We start from the raw sequence: 21037 nt of genomic DNA on the forward strand, positions 1-21037 counted from the left end.
ACAATTCCCACATCTTGGAATCTCCTTCCTACACACTGCTGCAACATGACCATGAAACTCTAATAGGATAACTGATATATCCTAACATGACTTTGTCTGGTAGAGGCTCTGACTCAAAACTCAAAAAAGCAGACAATGACTCCTCTGTTTTACTACGCTCCCCACCGGTTCTATGACGCACCAAACGGCGGGCATCACAAAAAACAGGAATTTTCAACTTAAATTGCTCCACCTCCAAACTTAACGCTACTCCTTTCCATGATGCCCTGTTCCTAAGAGCAAAGCAAGAAACAGATATTAAAGTTACGTAACCAAAGCCTGTTCCCTCTGGTCAGAAGAAACACAAACAAATATCACAATTCCACTACAGGTTACCTTCACTGATTCAACTGCCCCCAACTCCTTTCTCACCCACCCTGAAACCACAAATAGATCAGCCAAAAGGTAAGGGTCCACTTTCTCCAAAAATGTAACTCCTACTGGTCCAGATTCTTTTTTATCATGTCTGATGCCATTCTTCCTCAACATTCATCTTCCCATTACACTCGGCTCTTCATCTTCCTCGCTGTCTATAAACACATCTATCCGTTCTCCACGCTTTTGCTGCACCTTCATCCACTACATTGCTTGCAGAGCACGCACTGATGGCGTTCCTCCAAAACCCAACTTCTGTTAATTAGCCCACTTTACAAGTCTGGCTATCGCTGACCTCTCCATGCTTCCTTCACCTTGCAAACATTTACCACACCAACGACTGACTACATTACCCCAACCACGCTTCTAATATGGAAATAATAATGTCCCATAAATACTTTCATATTTTAAATTCTTCAGCATTTTGCTTTGATAGGCTATCAATTTATGACATGGAAATGTCTCAATGTATTTATTTTGTCTCAAAGAGTCTCTCTCACACCATCGCACAAACACACCCTTTCTGGGCGGTGCAATGCTTAATAGGCTATACTCTATCTATCCTGAGGGAGTTGCAGTGATCCTCCTAGCTACATTTTCCCCAGCAGATCCGAGCAGATTAGATGTGTTTTTCATTGGAAAGAGTTTCATTTCTATAAAGTAAGTACTGTCTATCAACAGATAACAGATTAACATATATATTTACTATTAACAGATGGTTGTTCTAAGAATAAGGAAAGCCCACAAAAGACGTTATGCACTTCTCTGTTTGAGCATTGTTGGGTTCATCATGTACCGGTACCTGGGGTAAGTAAGATAATAATATTTTACTTATTATTCATTCTACGGCATGTTTTATGAGCATGAATTGATAGACTGAAAGAAATGTTTTGTCTTCAATGATTAGCCCTACTCTGAAGTATTGGACTCTCGCACAGTTCCCTTTTTCTATCCAGTATGTAAAAAGGATGAATACAACTGTGTGTGGTTTCATGCATATCATTTATTGATAGTGGATAACACAAAAATACCTTATTTTATCCATATTATCTATTTATAAGATTGGAGGACTATGTCCCATCTGGAATTTCAGCAAAGTTGGGGTCTTATTTAAATAAAAAAATCTCCAAGCACAAGGCTATGAATTGGAGTAGCCTAGAAAGGAGTGCTACTTGTGTGACCTGTATTGTTCAATATTTATTGACTCAAATCAATGTGGCACGGACAATTCTTGCCTAGTACTGCGCCCGGAGGCAGGAGAATGAGCAGGAGAGTAGGTTTGAGTGCCAACTCGTCCCAGTTCACCTTGGAGGGAGAAACATTCCGTATTCTGGGGGGATCCATCCACTACTTCCGGGTCCCTAGAGCCTACTGGAGGGACCGCCTGATGAAAATGAAGGCTTGTGGCATCAACACCCTCACTACGTAGGTAGCATACAATCACTAAGGCAATCACTACCTTTGACCATCTGAAATGGCATGCTATTCATAGACACTACTTTTGACCAGAGTCCTATGGGTCCTATGGGTCCTAGTAGTGCACTATACTAAATAGGGTTCCAATTTGGTCGTAACTTAAGCCTACAGTACAATACTTACTAATAAAATAAAATCAAATTTTATTTGTCACAAGCTTTGTAAACAACATGTGTAGACTAACAGTGGAATGCTTATTTACGGGTCCTTTTCAAACAATGCAGAATTATAGATAAAAATAAATACATTTGAAATAGTAAACCGAGAAATTGAATAACGAATAACAATAATGAGTAAAAAAACATTTGGCTGTATACAGGGAGTACCAGTACCGAGTCGATGTGCAGGGGTACAAGGTTGTTTATGTAGCTATGAATATATACAGTAGGTAGGGGTAAAGTGACTAGGCAACAGGATAGATAATAGACAGTAATTGCAGTATATGTGGTGAGTGTGAAAGTGTTTGTGTGAGTGTGTGTGTGTAGCATCAGTATGCGTGTGTGAGTATATGTGTGTGTGTGTGTGTGTGTGTGTGTGTGTGCATGCGTGCATGCGTGCGTGTGTGTGTGTTGTAATAGTTCATGACCCTGGTCATTTGTTGGGCGATAATGAGGAGCATTCTGTTTATCTTGCAGATATGTACCTTGGAGCTTACATCAGCCAGAGAGAGGGGTTTTCCACTTTCAAACAGAGTTGGATTTAGAGTAAGGACTCCCTATTCCTCCTCTTCACCATTTACAGTTGAACGTTTGCAGCTTTCCATTGCTCTATACAAACACAAACAATTGCCTTTCATCTTATTTATCCCCCCTGGCATTAATACTCAAACGACTGAAATGTATTAGCAATTTCATTCTACATCTTTTGGCATCAGGTGTCGTTATTACTCGAGCTGCCATGCTCATGGGAGTGAGTAGCAGATGCACTATCCTGACAACATCCAATGCATCTCCACAACAACAGCGCTTGCTGTGCAATTAATGGCACTGCGGTCAGGTCACATGATTCCCATGTTTCTAGGGGACTTGGGTTCACACCAATTAGATACGTCTATGATTCACAGAATATTTGCAAATCTGACGCTCAAGTGAAACTTACACTCCAAAATCAGACCTCAGTCCAGAAGTGGACTTATTTTTATATCTGAAAAGAACTGACAATCTTTGGTTCGGAGTGATGTCCCTGTTTTTGCCACTGGTGTTGAGGTGAAGTAACTGGCGTACCTGACTGATAATAACTCTTCATCGTGTCTTGTTTTCCCAGAGCCTACATTAACTTGGCTGCTGAGGTAGGACTCTGGGTGATCCTGCGTCCAGGGCCGTACATTTGCTCTGAGCTCGACCTAGGAGGGTTGCCGAGGTCAGTCAGCTGTCTGTCTATCTATTTGTATGTTTGCCTGTCTATCTGTCTGTCTGACCTTCCATTTTTAAACCACCGCATTTGGAGTTTGGTGGAATTGAGCCCAACGGAGCCATCCATTTTGAATAGGAGACTCTGCCCTACACTACTTTACTGTTGAATTGTCTACTCTTAAGAGTCAGGACATTTCTGAGGCAACATTCCTCAGTAAATGTAATAAGGAAGTCGGAGCATGTAAATGTGTTTTGCACAAAATGGTACAAGGTACCATTTTGATTGTAATATGCGACCATGGGGACCAGGGTAAACAACTTATGCTATACCCCAGGGAGGAGTGGATTGGTTGTCTTCTAGCTTTCTGTCCTCCTGGGAATATGACTCAACAGTTCATGAACAGTGAGTTTCACTGACTACAACACCCCCAATTCTCTTTCTCCCTGGCAGTTCTAATAATACTTTTCTACGCTCTCTTCTTCCCTCGGTTAAGTTGGCTTCTTCGTGATGGGAGTATGAGGTTGAGGACTACTCACCCAGGATTTGCTGAGGCAGTCAATACGTTCTTTGACAAGCTCATTCCAAAAGTGGTTCCTCTACAGGTCATTACTTGGTTCCTATTCGAATAGAACCTGGCTGTAGCCAAACTAAAGCTATAGCTGATAGAATATATTAGCGGTATAATTGTCCTATATAATTTGAAAATGTATTTTTTTGTTTTTTTCAGTTCAAGAAAGGAGGGCCAATCATTGCTGTACAGTTGGAAAATGAATATGGATCATTTGCAATGGATAATACTTACATGCCTTTTATCAAGGAGGTAAAGACACACACACACACAAATATATATATACACACACACACACACACACACACACACACACACACACACACACACACACACAAATGGACAAACAATGTAATTACGGTATGTATGGCATTATCCAATGAGGTTTTATATTTTTTGGGTCATGTCCAGTATTGGTACTTACTACTGTGTTTCTTCATAGGCTCTACAGTCCAGAGGAATCAATGAGCTCTTACTGACGTCAGATAACCATGAGGGATTAAAGGAAGGGGGTGTGACGGGAGGTACAGTTTATCATTACAGTAGACTCACTTACAGAGTCCTTATTTTACACCGTCCTTGTGTCCACATTCACTGATCAAAGTTCTGCTGTCATTTTACAGTATATTCCTTTCATTCCAACCTATCTTATAGTAATCAGAACAGTGAATTTACAGAAACTAAATCAGGGGGACATCAAGTATTTGAATGCTATTCAGGTACGTCCCATCCACTCCACTTGCTCCTCATCTTCATATTACAACATTTTCAACAAATGCTTAACAAAGGTTACTAGGAAGATCAGCAAAGTATTTATACATTGGCCATGCTTTAAAATGACACAAGTCTGTATTGATCATGTGTATGTTGTGGACTGTGTATTTATGCATGGCAGCCCAATAGCCCCATGATGGTGATGGAGTACTGGACCGGCTGGTTTGATGCATGGGGAGACCTCCACCATGTCCTCGCACAAGAGGGTAGGGTTGTATTTTTAAGCTTACTTACTTACTTAGGCTTTGTCGTGGTCCCTCCATTTCTCCCTGTCCTGAACCTCTTTCCATGTGTTTACCTTCATCTTTCTAGTATATGCAGGATTCCGCAATTATTTAAAAGTAGCAATCAGTGAAATGACTAATATTCCTTTAGCTTATTCTGTAGTTTTTCAGACTGTGGAGTTTTTCTGAAGTTGCTGTTCATGAACATATTCTTGTGCCTGTCATTTCCACATTAACATGCTTCTCCAAAATGTCAGTTATTAAATTGTTTGATATCTGCGATGAACATGAATGATCTCTTTGTTCGTCAGATATGGTTTCTGCTGTACGGGAGATTCTGAGACGCGGCATGTCCATCAACCTGTACATGTTCCACGGAGGGACTAACTTTGGCTTCATGAGTGGAGCACTGACCAACCCAATCTACAAGGCACTAATCACAAGCTATGGTATCTTATCTAGATATTTATTCCAGGTTTTAGCAGCATTCCAATTTACACTAGTGGCAATGTGTTTTGAAGTTTCCTCTCACAATTTAGTATTGTATTATCTTGTATTACACATTGCCACCAGTGAGTGGCAGTGTGGACCAACATGTCATAAGAGATCTTCCCTGTCCCGACTGATGATTTCTGTTATCCAGATTATGATGCACCTCTGTCCGAATCGGGAGAATACACGCCAAAGTATCACCTTCTCAGGGATCTATTCAGTCAGTACCACAGTAAGTTGATCACTAAACGTAAAAAGAATAATTAAATAGCCCGACTTTTGTCAACTTTAAGGGCTGGTTTCCCGGACCAGTAGAGAATCCCCATTGAAAATGTGTTTAAATCCAGGGTTAGTTTTACTGTAATCTGAGTCTGGAAGAGTGTAAGGGAGAGTGTGTTTGGCCTCCTTGTCTGATGACTCCCTTGTCCTTGTGTGTCGGAGGTGAGAAGCTCCCTGATATGCCAGCCCTGCGTTGGAAGGAGACGTATGAGCCAGCCATCATGTACCAGCACCTCTCTCTGTGGGACGCCTTGAGCTTCGCTGAGGAGGTATGCATGTGCATATGTGTGTGTGTGTGTGTTTGTGTGTGTGCGTGTGTGCATGGGTGTGGGCGCTGGTCCATGTGTAGGTCGGTCTGTGTGTGTGTGTGTGGGTCTGTCTGTGGCTCTGTGTGCATATGTGTGTATGTACTGTATGTGTGTGTATGAGTATGCATGGGTCAGATCTACACCAAACTTACGCTTCACGACAGTGTGTGTGGCTCTTTTTGTCTCTCTAGCCATTTAAATCACCAACCCCAGTCAACATGGAGAATCTCCCAGTGAACAGTGGGAATGGCCAGTCCTATGGCTATACCCTCTATGAGACCATTATAACCAGCGGAGGCTCCCTCAAGTCTGGAGACAATGTACGGGACAGAGCCCTGGTGGGTCTACACATCCTATAGACACGATGTCTTGTTAAAATATAGAGTTTATGACACAGTTCTATCACATTTTTTGTTATTAAAATGGTCCTGTTAATGTGGAAATCTCTTATGATTCTATTATGATAAAGAAGCTGGGAAAATACAGTCACATTTGAAGGCATTTATTTGACAGATGTGAAGTTTGTTTTTAGGTGTTTGTGGACAGACACTACATTGGCATTTTCAAGCATCAGAATCTGGAGCTAGCGGTGCCTGATGGAAAGGTACTGCAAGATGAACACGAGTCCTACTGGAAGCTACTTCCAAATAGTACCTACAAGCTTTTCAAGCTTTCATAATTGTCAACAACAAAAAGTATGGAGCCAAATAACGATTTAATATTCTAACTACAGGAGAAACGGACATTGAGCTTACTGGTTGAGAACTGTGGACGAGTTCACTATGGGAAAGCTCTAGATAAACAGCGCAAAGGTGCACACCTATTTTGCCTATATTATTCTACTGTAGCAGAAACCGGTAACAATGTCCTTATTTTCAGCTTTGATGCCTTTTTATTTTCTGTGTTGTATTTTAGGTCTCGTAGGTGACATTCTATTGAACAACACTCCTTTGAGGGACTTCACGATATACAGTCTGGATATGAAAACCAGTTTTATTGATAGGTTGGTGTATTTTAATTTTCAACTTGTAGTACTTGTAAACAATCAAGCTCATAAAAAGTATTTTTTATGAGCTTGAGCACTACAGATACCAATCAAGCACACCAATGTTTGCATGTGAACATTTCATGGAACACATTTCTGTTGGTGGCCCACTCTTTGATGGTATGCATGTACATATTAAACAGTGTGGCGTTAATATATTTGTGACTATACCTTGAGTAATATCTATTTCAGCCTCAACCAGGCACCTTGGATGTCCCTTCCACACGTTCCCAGTTTCCCTGGATTCTTCCTGGGAAGAATGTTTACCTACGGCTATCCAAGTGACACCTTCGTCAAGCTACCAGTGAGTAAATACAGTCATATTATACTGTGATACTTTGGCTGTGACACTTGCTATGGTGTGCGTGCTTCTCTCTGATGCTATTGTATGTTTGTTATCGTGGAAGTGGAGCAGGGAAGTCTAGTGATTAAGGGCCTGATTCAGACTTAGGAAATGCGCAATGAGCTCTTTGGGAGTGTCTCCCTTATGCAGACTGAATATATTTAATTAAACCGCTGGAAAACCTCCCACTTGCTAGCAAGTAGATTTCCTCATGGAGTTTTCATTCAATAGGGTTTTCAGTACATTTATCTAAAGCCATCACTTTAAATACGGTGTACCATTAATTATACTTTTTTTTATAGACTCAATATAATACACTGCTCAAAAAAATAAAGGGAACACTAAAATAACACATCCTAGATCTGAATGAATGAAATAATCTTATTAAATCTCCTGAGGGATCTCCTCCCAGACCTGGACAAAAGCATCCGCCAACTCCTGGACAGTCTGTGGTGCAACGTGGTGTTGGTGGATGGAGCGAGACATGATGTCCCAGATGTGCTCAATTGGATTCAGGTCTGGGGAACGGGCGGGCCAGTCCATAGCATCAATGCCTTCCTCTTGCAGGAACTGCTGACACACTCCAGCCACATGAGGTCTAGCATTGTCTTGCATTAGGAGGAACCCAGGGCCAACCGCACCAGAATATGGTCTCACAAGGGGTCTGAGGATCTCATCTCGGTACCTAATGGCAGTCAGGCTACCTCTGGCAAGCACATGGAGGGCTGTGCGGCCCCCCAAAGAAATGCCACCCCACACCATGACTGACCCACCGCCAAACCGGTCATGCTGGAGGATGTTGCAGGCAGCAGAACGTTCTCCACGGCGTCTCCAGACTCTGTCACGTCTGTCACATGTGCTCAGTGTGAACATGCTTTCATCTGTGGAGAGCACAGGGCGCCAGTGGCAAATTTGCCAATCTTGGTGTTCTCTGGCAAATGCCAAACGTCCTGCACGGTGTTGGGCTGTAAGCACAACCCCCACCTGTGGATGTCGGGCCCTCATACCACCCTCATGGAGTCTGTTTCTGACCGTTTGAGCAGACACATGCACATTTGTGGCCTGCTGGAGGTCATTTTGCAGGGCTCTGGCAGTGCTCCTCCTGCTCCTCCTTGCACAAAGGCGGAGGTAGCGGTCCTGCTGCTGGGTTGTTGCCCTCCTACAGCCTCCTCCACGTCTCCTGATGTACTGGCCTGTCTCCTGGTAGCGCCTCCATGCTCTGGACACTACGCTGACAGACACAGCAAACCTTCTTGCCACAGCTCGCATTGATGTGCCATCCTGGATGAGCTGCACTACCTGAGCCACTTGTGTGGGTTGTAGACTCTGTCTCATGCTACCACTAGAGTGAAAGCACCGCCAGCATTCAAAAGTGACCAAAACATCAGCCAGGAAGCATAGGAACTGAGAAGTGGTCTGTGGTCCCCACCTGCAGAACCACTCCTTTATTGGGGGTGTCTTGCTAATTGCCTATAATTTCCAACTGTTGTCTATTCCATTTGCACAACAGCATGTGAAATGTATTGTCAATCAATCAGTGTTGCTTCCTAAGTGGACAGTTTGATTTCACAGAAGTGTGATTGACTTGGAGTTACATTGTGTTGTTTAAGTGTTCCCTTTATTTTTTTGAGCAGTGAATATTGAGATAACGGTTTTCAGAATATTAGGGATCAATGAAAGAAAGCCATCTAAACATATGCATATTCAGAGCTTGAAAGGATCTGCATAGAAGAATGGTAGAAACTCCCCAAATACGGGTGTGCCAAGCTTGAAGCGTCATACCCAAGAAGACTCGAGGCTGTAATCGCTGCCAAAGGTGCTTCAACAAAGTACTGAGTAATGGGTCTAAATACTTACAGTACCAGTCAAAAGTTTGGACACACCTACTCATTCCAGGGGTTTTCTTTATTTTACTATTTTAGACATTGTAGAAAAATAGTGAAAACATCAAAACTATGAAATAATACATATGGAATCATGTAGTAACCAAAAAATATATTTTATATTTGAGATTCTTCAAAGTAGCCACCCTTTGCCTTGATGACAGCTTCACACATTCTTGGCATTCACTCAACCAGCTTCATGAGGTAGTCACCTGGAATGCAATTCAATTAACAGGTGTGCCTTGTTCAAAATGAATTTGTGGAATATATTTTTCTTTCTTAATGCGTTTGAGCCAATCAGTTGTGTTGTGACAAGGTAGTGGTGGAATACAGAAGATAGCCCTATTTGGTAAAAGACCAAGTCCATATTATGGCAAGAACAGCTCAAATAAGCACAGAGAAACAACAGTCCATCATTACTTTAAGACATGAAGGTCAGGAACATTTCAAGAACTTTGACATTTTCTTCAAGTGCAGTCGCAAAAACCATCAAGCCCTATGATGAAACTGTCTCTCATGAGGACCGCTACAGGAAAGAAAGAACCAGAGTTACCTCTGCTGCAGAGGATAAGTTAATTAGAGTAACCCCACCTCAGAAATTGCAGCCCAAATAAATGCTCAAGTAACAGACACATCTCAACATCAACTGTTCAGAGACTGCGTGAATCGGGCCTTCATGTTCGAATTCCTGCAAAGATACCATTACTAAAGGACACCAATAATAAGAGACTTGCTTGGGCCAAGAAACACGAGCAATGGACATGAGACTGGTGGAAATCTGTCCTTTGGTATGATTGGTCCAAATTTTAGATTTTTGGTCCCAACCGCCATGTCTTTGTGAGACGCAGAGTAGGTGAACGGATGATCTCCGCATGTGTGGTTCCCATCGTGAAGCATGGAGGAGGAGGTGTGATGGTGTGGGGGCTTTGCTGGTGACACTGTCAGTGATTTATTTAGAATTCAAGGCACAGCACACTTCACCAGTATGGCTACCACAGCATTCTGCAGCGATACGCCATCCCATCTGGTTTGCTCTTAGTGGGACTATTATTTGTTTTTCTTCAGGACAATGCCCAAAACACACCTCCAGGCTGTGTAAGGGTTATTTGACCAAGGAGAGTGATGGAGTGCTGCATCAAATGACTTGGTCTCCACAATCACCTGACCTTAACCCAATTAACATGGTGTGGGATGAGTTGGACTGCAGAGTGAAGGAAAAGCAGCCAACAAGTGATCAGCATATGTGGAAACTCCTTAAAGACTTTTTGGAAAGCATTACAGGTAAAGCTGGTTGAGAGAATGCCAAGAGTGTGCAAAGCTGTCAAAAGTAAAAGGTGGCTACTTTGAAGAATATAAAATATATTTTAATTTGTTTAACACTTTTTTGGTTTCTACATGATTCCATGTGTTATTTCATAGTTTTGTCTTCACTATTATTCTACACCTTATAAAATAGTAAAAAATAAAGAAAACCCCTTTAATGAGTAGGTGTGTCCAAACTTTTGATTGGTATTGTATACAAATGTCATTTTCCATAATAAAAAAAAAAAAACAGTTTTATCTTTGTAGACTTATGAGGGGGGGAAAAACAATTTAATCAATTTTAGAATAAGGCTGTAACGCAACAAAATGTTGAAAAATTCAAGGGGTCTGAATACTTTCTGAATACACTGTACATATCATGTTGATATGTTGATATGTGTAATGAGTGTGTGCTGGTGGCAGGGAAGTCAGGCGCAGGAGAACGAACTTGGTATAAACAGAGTCGTTTAATAAGTGCTCACAAAACTCAGAAAACCAAAATATACAAAATAAAAAAATGGGTACAAAACCCGTCGCACACCAGAACATAACTTGCATATAACATACAATCACCGACAAGGACATGAGGGGGAAACAGAGGGTTAAATACACACCATGTAATTGATGGGATTGAAACCAGGTGTGATGCAAGACAAGACAATACCCATGGAAAATGAAAAATGGATCAGCGATAGCTAGAAGGCCGGTGACGTCGACCACAGAACACCGCCCAAACAAGGAGAGGGACCGACTTCGGCGGAAGTCGTAACAATATGTTTGCTTCCATATGACTGGTTTCACATTTGTCTCCAGCGATAATAAGTAAATATCATCTAAAAAAATTGCTATCCCCTTCTCCAAACTCAATTACCTAGCTCTTATCAATTTATACATTATAGCGCATGGAGAATGGTGTTATTTCTATAGCAGATGTTTTTCCACTTGGAACCGACCGGTGCTCGGCCTTATTCATGGTTTCCTCATGCGTAAAGGTGGTGAAATGATGAGGGTATTAAATCATGGTCAGAATACAGCGTATCTGTAGACTCACCTCCGCCATACATTTCTATGATCTCCACCACAAACCAATAGCTGGCTGTTACATGCGTTTCCTCACACTCAAGTTCAAGGTCAAAATACACGTAAAGATAAAAGTGCATAAAAAGGGAATAAAGTCCCATTGATGTGCCTGTAACTCAAGTCTGAATTCCTCCTAAGCGAATTGTAAATAGATACATTTTCTAAGAATGAACTAGAAAATCCCCTGAAAAAAATGTGTGTGCTTGCTTGTCTTGATAGTATTTATGGTATTGAAGTAGTATGTTTGAGGTGGCTTTCGGCAAGCACATTAATTATTTATGAGGTGTAAACTAAAAGGGGATGACAGTAAAGTTATGATGTTGATAATTTTGTAATGCCTATGATAATCTTTGCAGGGCTGGGGCAAAGGGGTAGTCTTCATCAATGGTTTGAACCTGGGGCGCCACTGGTATATCGGCCCCCAGCAAACACTCTACCTCCCAGGACCTTTTCTCAACAGTGGAGTAAACCAGGTAGGACTCACTACAAGCACTTAGTCAGCAACATTATGATAAGATAATAAGACATTAAAAGAGATCATACATGCTCTTAGTCTTAGGTTCACAAAGTTGTGTTTACTTACAGTCTCGTTCAGTTACCCTCATGTGTCTCTTCATCTTCATTTTCATCAACATCATAATCATCATCATCATCATTCAGGTCATTGTGTTTGAAGAGCAGGAAGCTGATTATAAAATCACGTTTGAAGAGACTCCTGATCTGGGCATGGCTGTGGACATTCAGTAACTGCATTCCCAAGCTACTTTACTTTTAATAAACAATAATAATGGATGGATCATTTTTTCTTCTTCTCTGGGACCCAAAATGCTGTACATTGTATGGGGATAACTCACTTTATCGATCTTGAGCAGAATATTGTTCACCATTTTATTGACGTAAATGTCATCCAAACTGGATTATTATTGAATCTAGTAACGAGAACAAAATACCACAGCCTAAAAACAAAGCTATTTTCAACTGGAATCATTGTGTTGGCTAAACAAGTCATCAACGTCTGTATGTGTCATGATGACAGGTATTTTGGTTATAACAAATGGCATGTCATGTTAATGATAGCATTCTGGTGACTCTTGCTTCCAAACAAAATGTTATACCTGTATCATTTGACCACGGATTGATAGGCTACAAGAGCTTCAGCAGTTTTATTTTAGTATTCATCATGCATCAAATTGGCAAATATGAGTTAGTGTGCTGTATGTGCTTTGCACTTCAATAATGTCTCTTCCCTGAGACCAGGACTGTATAGGATTAATTAATACAAAATGAAACCAATGCTATGATTTTGAACAGAAATTACAATATCAACAAGAATAATAAACCACGTCAAACAAGGAAAGCAAAGAGATGCTGACATACTAAGTGCATTTTTATGATCGTATTTACATATAAATATTACAGTGGCAGTTTACAATGCAGATGTATTCCTTCTGTTTACCTTTGAATATCAAATCAAAGGTCAATAAGTGGCGTTTGGGGTCCAGACTGGTCCAGACAGGTCAGAAAATGACATACTGTATCAAGGGAAGACTATTACTGGCATGTATCCTCTGACTGTAGTATGTGTTGTGAAATAATAATATCGCATTGACTAGCATTGTAACATTTTTTTTTTTAATAAAACGATTTCATTGGCAACGTCCTCACCTATTTTCTGTTGGAGGTGAAACAGCATTTCACACCAAAATTAACATAGGCAGCAGAGCCTGATCTTAAAGTGCTGATGCAATCAGTAGTGTTATGTGATCAGTAAAACATGTGCAAATGGACAAAAAACAAACAACCAAAAGTCTGTGTGCATGTGCGTCACGCATGCGCACCCACTCGTATATGTGTGTGCATGTCTGTGTGTGTGTATGTGTGTGTCTGTGCACATACATTTGTATGTGTGTACACTGTGCACGCCTATCTGTGTATGTGACGTGTTTGTGTGTGTGAGACGTGTCCTAATTAGTGATTTGAGGGAGTGGAGCTGTCTGAATAGCTCAGTGTTTTACAGTGGAACGTGGGAAGGGTTCATGTCCTCTCCAGATCAGTCTGTCAGTCAATGCTGACTCGAGTCAGACAAGGACCCCTTTATCCAGCTCTGCTCCACACCACTAGAACAGTCCGCTCCACAACAAAGGGAGCCCAATCACCAGCAAACAAGGGCCATTCAGGTCCCCTGATTGGTCCGGTTTGGTCCAGTACCTAGTTTTGAGGATGTTGATTGGACAGTTGGTTTGTGTCGGCTGGGTTGAGAATGCTTCTTATTGGCCACTGTAATGAACCACCGACAGTAGTCTGAACCACCGACAGTCTTTTGTCTTAAGCTGCACTCTGGCGACTGGCTAGCTCCTCGTGTACAGCTTCCATCGATGCATCAGTAAAACGCTTAGCTAGATACAGTACCATCATCTTTGAAGCTATGCTTTGATATTCTACGCCTGTATTGATACGTGGCTATGTGCTGCTTGTAGTAGACAAGGTGGCTGTCTGACTCCCTTTACAGTACTATTACTGTAAATACATATTAAACTCCAATCCTGCCTGCCTGGATCTTGTCTTTTGTCAGTCCGTTTGGAATGACAGTCATATTTATTCCCTGTAACAACTCAATGGTATAAAGTCTATGGGCTTAGGAGATAAAGAACATACATAATTAAGAAATGATTTCATTGTTACATTCTCATTAATACCAAACATGGAGAGAATTGTTTAGGCAAATGGTTTTGAAGGGGGGTTCATAGACATTAAACCATAAAAATAGCTTTTTAGTATGGATCACCTGTCAAGTTTTTATTTTATGAAATCATAATATCCCTGTTATACAAATTCAGACAGATTCGGGCAAAGCTTTACTCTATGAATAATAAAATAATATGAAATGCTTTAATATAATAATAATAATAAGCTCACAGAGGCTCAGATAGACAGGTTGGCCCTCAGACATAAGGTTGCAAAATTCCGTTTGAAAAACCTGGGAACTTTGGGAAAGGTACAGAAATGGTCAATTCTACATAATCCCAGTCACTTTAAAGCTTTCTTATTACCTGTGTTGGAAGAAGTTTCATATCTCCACGTTGGAGTCGGTAAATCCTTTCTTTCCCTCATTCACCAGAACAGGCTTCTCTGTCCTAGTGTGCCATACAAGTACCTGGGGGGGGGGGGGGTTAAAGTTAAAAGGGTGGAAAAGGTACAGCTGAAAGTATGTTTGTACCAGTTCAAAGATTACACAAATCTTTGAGCACCTTTTTTATCTTGTTTTTGAAGATGTTTGTATTGTTGTAGAGAGCGGAAGTATGATTCACTTGCTAGATTCGCCCTGATATTCAAACATGGTCAACATTTGCTGAAGATATATGGAGTGCGGAACTGTGTACGTGCGTATGTGAACACAGGTGGGGTCTAGGGGTCTAAAACACATGGGTTTATGAAACAACATGCATTTTCTAAAGCATTTGATCGGAAGTACATTTCATGAGGCAAAATGTAAAAAATGTTGAGGATTAAAGGCCTTAGCAACTGAAAGCCTATTGAAATCCATACAGTAAGAGCAGTATTCTCCTCCATTTACAGTGGAAAAGAACAACTAAAAGACAAGTTTGCTTCAGTGACTTCCTGTGCATACCACTACACATGCCATTATTTGTTATGACAACATTCTCAGCGCACCAAAGTAGTTGAAATTAAGTCACTACAACAAGATTATAATGTCAGTGTAATATCAGCTGTAACCGATATAATTGTCTACTGGTCTTGTAATGGTCAACAGTCACAACACACCTCTTTAATATAATAATAGTATCTGCCATTTAGCAGACACTTTTATCCAGAGAAACTTACAGTAGTGAGTGGATATATTTTCTTATGGGTGGAATCAAACCCACAACCATAGTGTTGCAAGCACCATGCTCTATCAACTGAGCCACACAGCACAACTATCAGATCCTCACCTTAGTGCAATTAGCAGCCTTGGGCTCCAGGTCGCTGAGGGTGACCAGCTCCCGCAGTAAGCTGCTCTCCTGGTATCCTCCCTTGACTCCCCGCAGCTTGAAGTAGGCCTGAGGTTTAAAGAGAATGAGGCGGAGGTTCACCGCAAACCCAGCCATGTCTATGGCAAAGGGTCGGTGGGGGTCAAACACAGTCTTCCATCCATACACCTTGCCCAGGGTGTTGACCTTAGGGGACTCGTAGCGCAGGCCGCCCACAAAGGCTACAGGCCACACCGACACCTTCCTCGTTGAACGCATCTACATTAGAAGAAGGAGAGAGGTTTGTTCCCATAGAGATTTGTATTCTATATGTAATTATATGGTTGAGCCATTGGTTGGAGAAGGATTACTATGTGATCAATAAGTATTGATTTCCAGTATATTATATTAATTTATTTTATCATGCACAAATAGGCAGGTGTCAAGTGATGCCTATGTTTTTAGGCTGTGCATTTACCTAATGGAATACTGTAAGGATTCATGTTCTTTATGTCATTACACAGTTAGTGTGCACTGAAGCCAAAAATGTAGCCTATTTTGGTAACTCAAGAGGAAACAACTCTGTACTGCACAACATCTCTCCCTGTTCCACTCACCTCCTCAAACAGCTCCAGACTGTAGGTGTTGTCATCATCTGCAAAGTAGACGATACCTGGCTGGCTGTGTCTAATGTTGGAGCTGAAGGTCTCTCGGAGCCAGCGCAGGGCCAGGTTCCTCTGCATGGTTCCCCGGGGTATCCTGGGGTCCCTCGTGTCCCCACGCAGCTTATAGTTCCTGGGTGTCTCCACGTTGAGGTGAGTGTAGTTCAGGCTTGTTTCCCGGAGAAGCCTGGTGACCAGCGGGGTTCGTCGCTGGGAGTCCTCCACCAGGATCCAGTGCAGGTTAGGCACGTGGAGGAAGGTGTTGGCCAGACGTGTCAGCTCTGCCTTCTGGACCGGCCGGCTGTAGGTTGGGGTGACAACGTGGAGGGTGGGGAGGACATCAGACCAGGGCGGCGGGCGGCTGTAGACATATTCGGTGTGTACCACCTCCACAATGTCCTTGTTGTTCTCAGAGGAGCAGGGCTTCTTGAGGGTGAAGGTGTTCCGGGAGTCTCGCCGACTCTCATGTCTGTCATCTAGGAGAAGGGAATGAAAGCTGGTGTTGTTGGTATAATAAACAATTATAGACTGTTTAGGAACTGTACGTTTCCAGAAAGATGACCTTCGTAGAGAGTAAGGCAACATCTAGTTGTGCAAATAGTTGTACAGTTGGACTTAGCCATATGTTATGGAGTAAATTTTATTCAAAAGGTTTGAACAAACGTATCATTCTGAAATCTAATGCCATGCTCTTTTGCGAGACATGTAATCTCCTTGTGATAAATATAATATACTCATCACTAACTTATAAAGGAATGAAATAGTTGTCAGACTAATATGAGTCAGTTTAAGGTGTGAATCCGAATAGAGAAATACACTACATGACCAAAAGTATGTAGACACCTGCTTGTCGAACATTTCATTCCAAAATCCTGGGCATTAATATGGAGTTACCACCCCCCTTTGCTGCTATAACAGCCTCCACTCTTGGGGGAAGGCTTTCCAATAGATGTTGGAACATTTGCTGTGGGATTTGCTTCAAATTCAGCCACAAGCGCATTAGTGAGGTTGGCACTGATGTTGGGCGATTAGGCCTGCCTCGCAGTCGGCATTCCAATTCATCCCAAAGGTGGTCGATGGAGTTGAGGTCAGGGCTCTGTACAGGCCAGACAATTATTCCACACTGATCTCGACAAAACATTTTTGTATGGACCTCATTTTGTGCATGGGAGCATTGTCATGCTGAAACAGGAAAGGGTCTTCCCCAAACTGTTGCCACAAAGTTGAAAGGACCAAATTGTCTAGAATGTCATTGTAGGCTGTAGCGATAATATTTTGCTTCACTGGAACTAAGGGGCCTATCAAAAACAGCCCCAGGCCATTATTCCCCCTCCACCAAACTTTACAGTTGGCACTATGCTTTGGGGCAGGTAGCGTTCTCCTGCCATACGCCAAACCCAGATTCGTTCATCGGACTGCCAGATGGTGAAGCGTGATTCATCCCTCCAGAGAACGTGTTTCCACTGCTCCAGTGTCCAATGGCGGCGATGTTTACACCACTCAAGCCAATGTTTGGAATAGCGCATGGTGATCATAGTCTTATGTAAGGCTGCTCGGGCCATGGAAACCCATTTCTTGTGCTGACGTTGCTTCCAGAGGCAGTTTGGAACTCGGTAGTAAGTATTGTAAAAGAGGACACATTTTTATGCACTCCCATTCTGTGAGCTTGTGTGGCCTACCACTTCGCGGCTGAGCCGTTGTCGCTCCTAGATGTTTCCACTTCACAATAACAGTACTTGCAGTTGACCGGGACAGCTCTAGCAGGGCAGAAATTTGACGAACTGACTTGTTGGAAAGGTGGCATCCTATGACGGTGCCATGGTGGGGCTGTTCAGTAAGGCCATTCTATTGCCAATGTTTGTCTATGGAGATTGCATGGCTGTGTGCTCGATTTTATACACCTGCCAGCAACGGTGTAGCTGAAATAGCTGAATCCACTCATTTGAAAGGGTGTCCACATACTTTTTATATAATGCAATTCAATTCTGCAGACCATACATGTTGTACTGATAGAGCTCAAATTGATAGCAACCTCATGCCACGGTCTCACAAAATTACAATTTTCCTTCACACAATGGTGAGATTTTCAGATCATTATGAACAAAAACATATCCCCATTGTCTTAAAAGTCTTGCAATAGAGAATGAAGCATATTCTGATAAAATGTTAAGTGGGGGAAAATGCCAAAAATTCAGCTGTAAAATCAGGGACATGTGTAGATGTTGTTATTTTTAATCATGTCTCTAAAGTGTACTATACAAAGAGGAGCATCCCAAAATAAGCACAATTTTTTCCTTTACTAGAGAGACTAACCATGAAACCCCCCCTAGGTAAATGCAGGAACGACTTTTACCCTTTCGAGCATCTAGCAAGGGGTTGATGGCACTCTGATGCCAAACAGTGATGAGTAGCGTCCAAGGCAACACGATCAACACGATGGCCAGAATGTCTCGTCTCTTCGGCATCTCCGAGGTCAAACCTAAGCCACGTCATTACCTGCAACACACAACAGATGGGGAGTGTTATGTGCTTAGTCTCCTTTACACTTTTACAGTTCCCTCTGGAAGTATCATTTTGATATTGGCAACACAATAACAGTCTACTTACAGACATGTTAACATGTCGTTTTCCTCTGTTTTGACATGCAATGATTATTGTTAGCCAATTGACCTGCTAAGGCTAAGAGGTAGGGCTGTAAGCCGTGGTTAAACTGCCAGTAACTGCATGATTCATGTGCTCATACTCCTTGCAAGCCTCTTAACTTGTCATCAGAATATATAAACTCAGCAAAAAAATAAACGTCCTCTCACTGTCAACTGCGTTTATTTTCAGTAAACTTATTAAGATGTGTAAATATTTGTATGAACATAACAAGATTCAACAACTGAGACATAAACTGAAGAAGTTCCACAGACATGTGACTAACAGAAATGGAATAATGTGTCCTTGAACAACGGGGGGGTCAAAATCAAAAGTAACAGTCAGTATCTGGTGTGGCCACCAGCTGCATTAAGAACTGCAGTGCATCTCCTCCTCATGGACTGCATGGACGAGCAGTATGGCTGGTGGCATTGTCATTTTTTATAATAATTTTTTAACATTTTTATTTCACCTTTATTTAATCAGGTAGGCCAGTTGAGAACAAGTTCTCATTTACAACTGCGACCTGGCCAAGATAAAGCAAAGCAGTGTGACAAATAACAACAACACAGAGTTACACGTGGGATAAACAAAAGTACAGTCAATAACACAATAGAAAAATCTATATGCAGTGTGTGCAAATGGCGTAATGAGGTAAGGCAGTAAATGGGCCATAGTAGTGAAGTAATTACAATTTAGCAAATTAAGACTGGAGTGATAGATGTGCAGATGATGATGTGCAAGGAGAAATACTGGTGTGCAAAAGAGCAAAAAAAAGTAAATAAAAAACAATATGGGGATGAGGTAGGTAGTTGGATGGGCTATTTACAGATGGGCTGTGTACAGCTGCAGCGATCGATGAGCTGCTCAGATAGCTGATGCTTAAAGTTAGTGAGGGAGATATAAGTCTCCAACTTCAGCAATTTTTGCAATTCGTTCCAGAGAACTGTAAGGAAAGGCGGCCAAAGTAGGTGTTGGCTTTGGGAATGACCAGTGAGATATACCTGCTGGAGCGCGTGCTATGGGTGGGTGTTGTTATGGTGACCAGTGGGCTGAGATAAGGTGGAGCATTACCTAGCAAAGACTTATAGATGACCTGGAGCCAGTGGGTCTGGCGACGAATATGTAGCGAGGGCCAGTCGATGAGAGCATACAGGTTGCAGTGGTAGGTGGTATATGGGGCTTTGGTGACAAAACAGATGGCACTGTGATAGACTGCATCCAGTTTTATGAAAAGCGTGTTGGAGGCTATTTTGTAAATTACATCGCCGAAGTCGAGGAACGAAATAGGAAGCCGATTCTAAATTTAATTTTGGATTGGAGATGCTTAATATGAGTCTGGAAGGAGAGTTTACAGTCTAGCCAGGCACCTAGGTATTTGTAGTTGTCCACATATTCTAAGTCAGAACCGTCCAGAGTAGTGATGCTAGTCAGGCGGGCGGGTGCGGGCAGCGATTGGTTGAAAAGCATGCATTTAGTTTTACTAGCGTTTAAGAGCAGTTGGAGGCCATGGAAGGAGTGTTGTATGGCACTGAAGCTTGTTTGGAGGCTTGTTAACAGTGTCCAAATAAGGGCCAGATCTACACAGAATGGTGTCGTCTGTGTAGAAGTAGATCAAGGAATCACCAGCAGCAAGGGCGACATCGTTGATATATACAGAGAAAAGAGTCAGCCCGAGAATTTAACCCTGTGGCACCCCCATAGAGACTGCCAGAGGTCCGGACAACAGGCCCTCCGATTTGACACACTGAACTCTATCTGAGAAGTAGTTGGTGAACCAGGCGAGGCAGTCATTTGAGAAACCAAGGCTGTTAAGTCTGCCGATAAGAATACGGTGATTGACAGAGTCAAAAGCCTTGGCCAGGTCGATGAAGTCGGCTTGCCAACACTGTCTTTTATCGATGGCGGTTATGATATCATTTAGTACCTTGAATGTGGCTGAGGTGCACCCGTGACCAGCTCGGAAACTGGAATGCACAGCAGAGAAGGTACGGTGGGATTCGAAATGGTCAGTGATCTGTTTGTTAACTTGGCTTTCGAAGACTTTTGAAAGGCAGGGCAGGATGGATATAGGTCTGTAACAGTTTGGGTCTAGAGTGCCACCCCCTTTGAAGAGGGGGATGTCCGCGGCAGCTTTCCAATCTTTAGGAATCTCGGACGATACGAAAGAGGTAGAACAGACTAGTAATAGGGGTTGCAACAATGGCGGCAGATAATCTTAAA

At 42.1% G+C, this 21037-nt stretch overlaps 2 protein-coding genes across 3 annotated transcripts in view; one reads left to right on the forward strand and one right to left on the reverse strand.

Annotated features, from left to right (window-relative positions):
• The first annotated feature begins 932 nt into the window (after nucleotides 1-932).
• On the forward strand, nucleotides 933-13197 carry LOC115154152 (beta-galactosidase-1-like protein 2). The gene is made up of 19 exons (XM_029700095.1): nucleotides 933-1221; nucleotides 1654-1839; nucleotides 2526-2594; nucleotides 3154-3249; nucleotides 3737-3845; nucleotides 3971-4063; nucleotides 4254-4335; nucleotides 4466-4530; nucleotides 4707-4791; nucleotides 5121-5258; nucleotides 5453-5533; nucleotides 5743-5849; nucleotides 6080-6226; nucleotides 6421-6492; nucleotides 6622-6700; nucleotides 6804-6891; nucleotides 7126-7237; nucleotides 11898-12014; nucleotides 12202-13197. Exons 1-19 carry the CDS (start codon nucleotides 1130-1132, stop codon nucleotides 12286-12288), a joined length of 1905 nt encoding a protein of 634 aa, XP_029555955.1. The 5' UTR covers nucleotides 933-1129; the 3' UTR covers nucleotides 12289-13197.
• Nucleotides 12908-21037, reverse strand: part of LOC115154153 (galactosylgalactosylxylosylprotein 3-beta-glucuronosyltransferase 1) — a 57115-nt gene continuing 48985 nt past the window's right edge. For both annotated transcript variants that reach the window (XM_029700096.1, XM_029700098.1), the window contains exons 3-6: nucleotides 18528-18670; nucleotides 16130-16650; nucleotides 15495-15791; nucleotides 12908-14695 (exon numbers count right to left, since the gene is read on the reverse strand). In XM_029700096.1, coding sequence (XP_029555956.1) covers nucleotides 14609-14695; nucleotides 15495-15791; nucleotides 16130-16650; nucleotides 18528-18639 — 1017 coding nt within the window. In that variant the 5' untranslated portion in view covers nucleotides 18640-18670 and the 3' untranslated portion in view covers nucleotides 12908-14608. The remainder of the gene's footprint in view (nucleotides 14696-15494; nucleotides 15792-16129; nucleotides 16651-18527; nucleotides 18671-21037) is intronic.

This window comes from Salmo trutta, chromosome 19 (genome assembly GCF_901001165.1).
Source record: "Salmo trutta chromosome 19, fSalTru1.1, whole genome shotgun sequence".
Taxonomy (NCBI): domain Eukaryota; kingdom Metazoa; phylum Chordata; class Actinopteri; order Salmoniformes; family Salmonidae; genus Salmo; species Salmo trutta.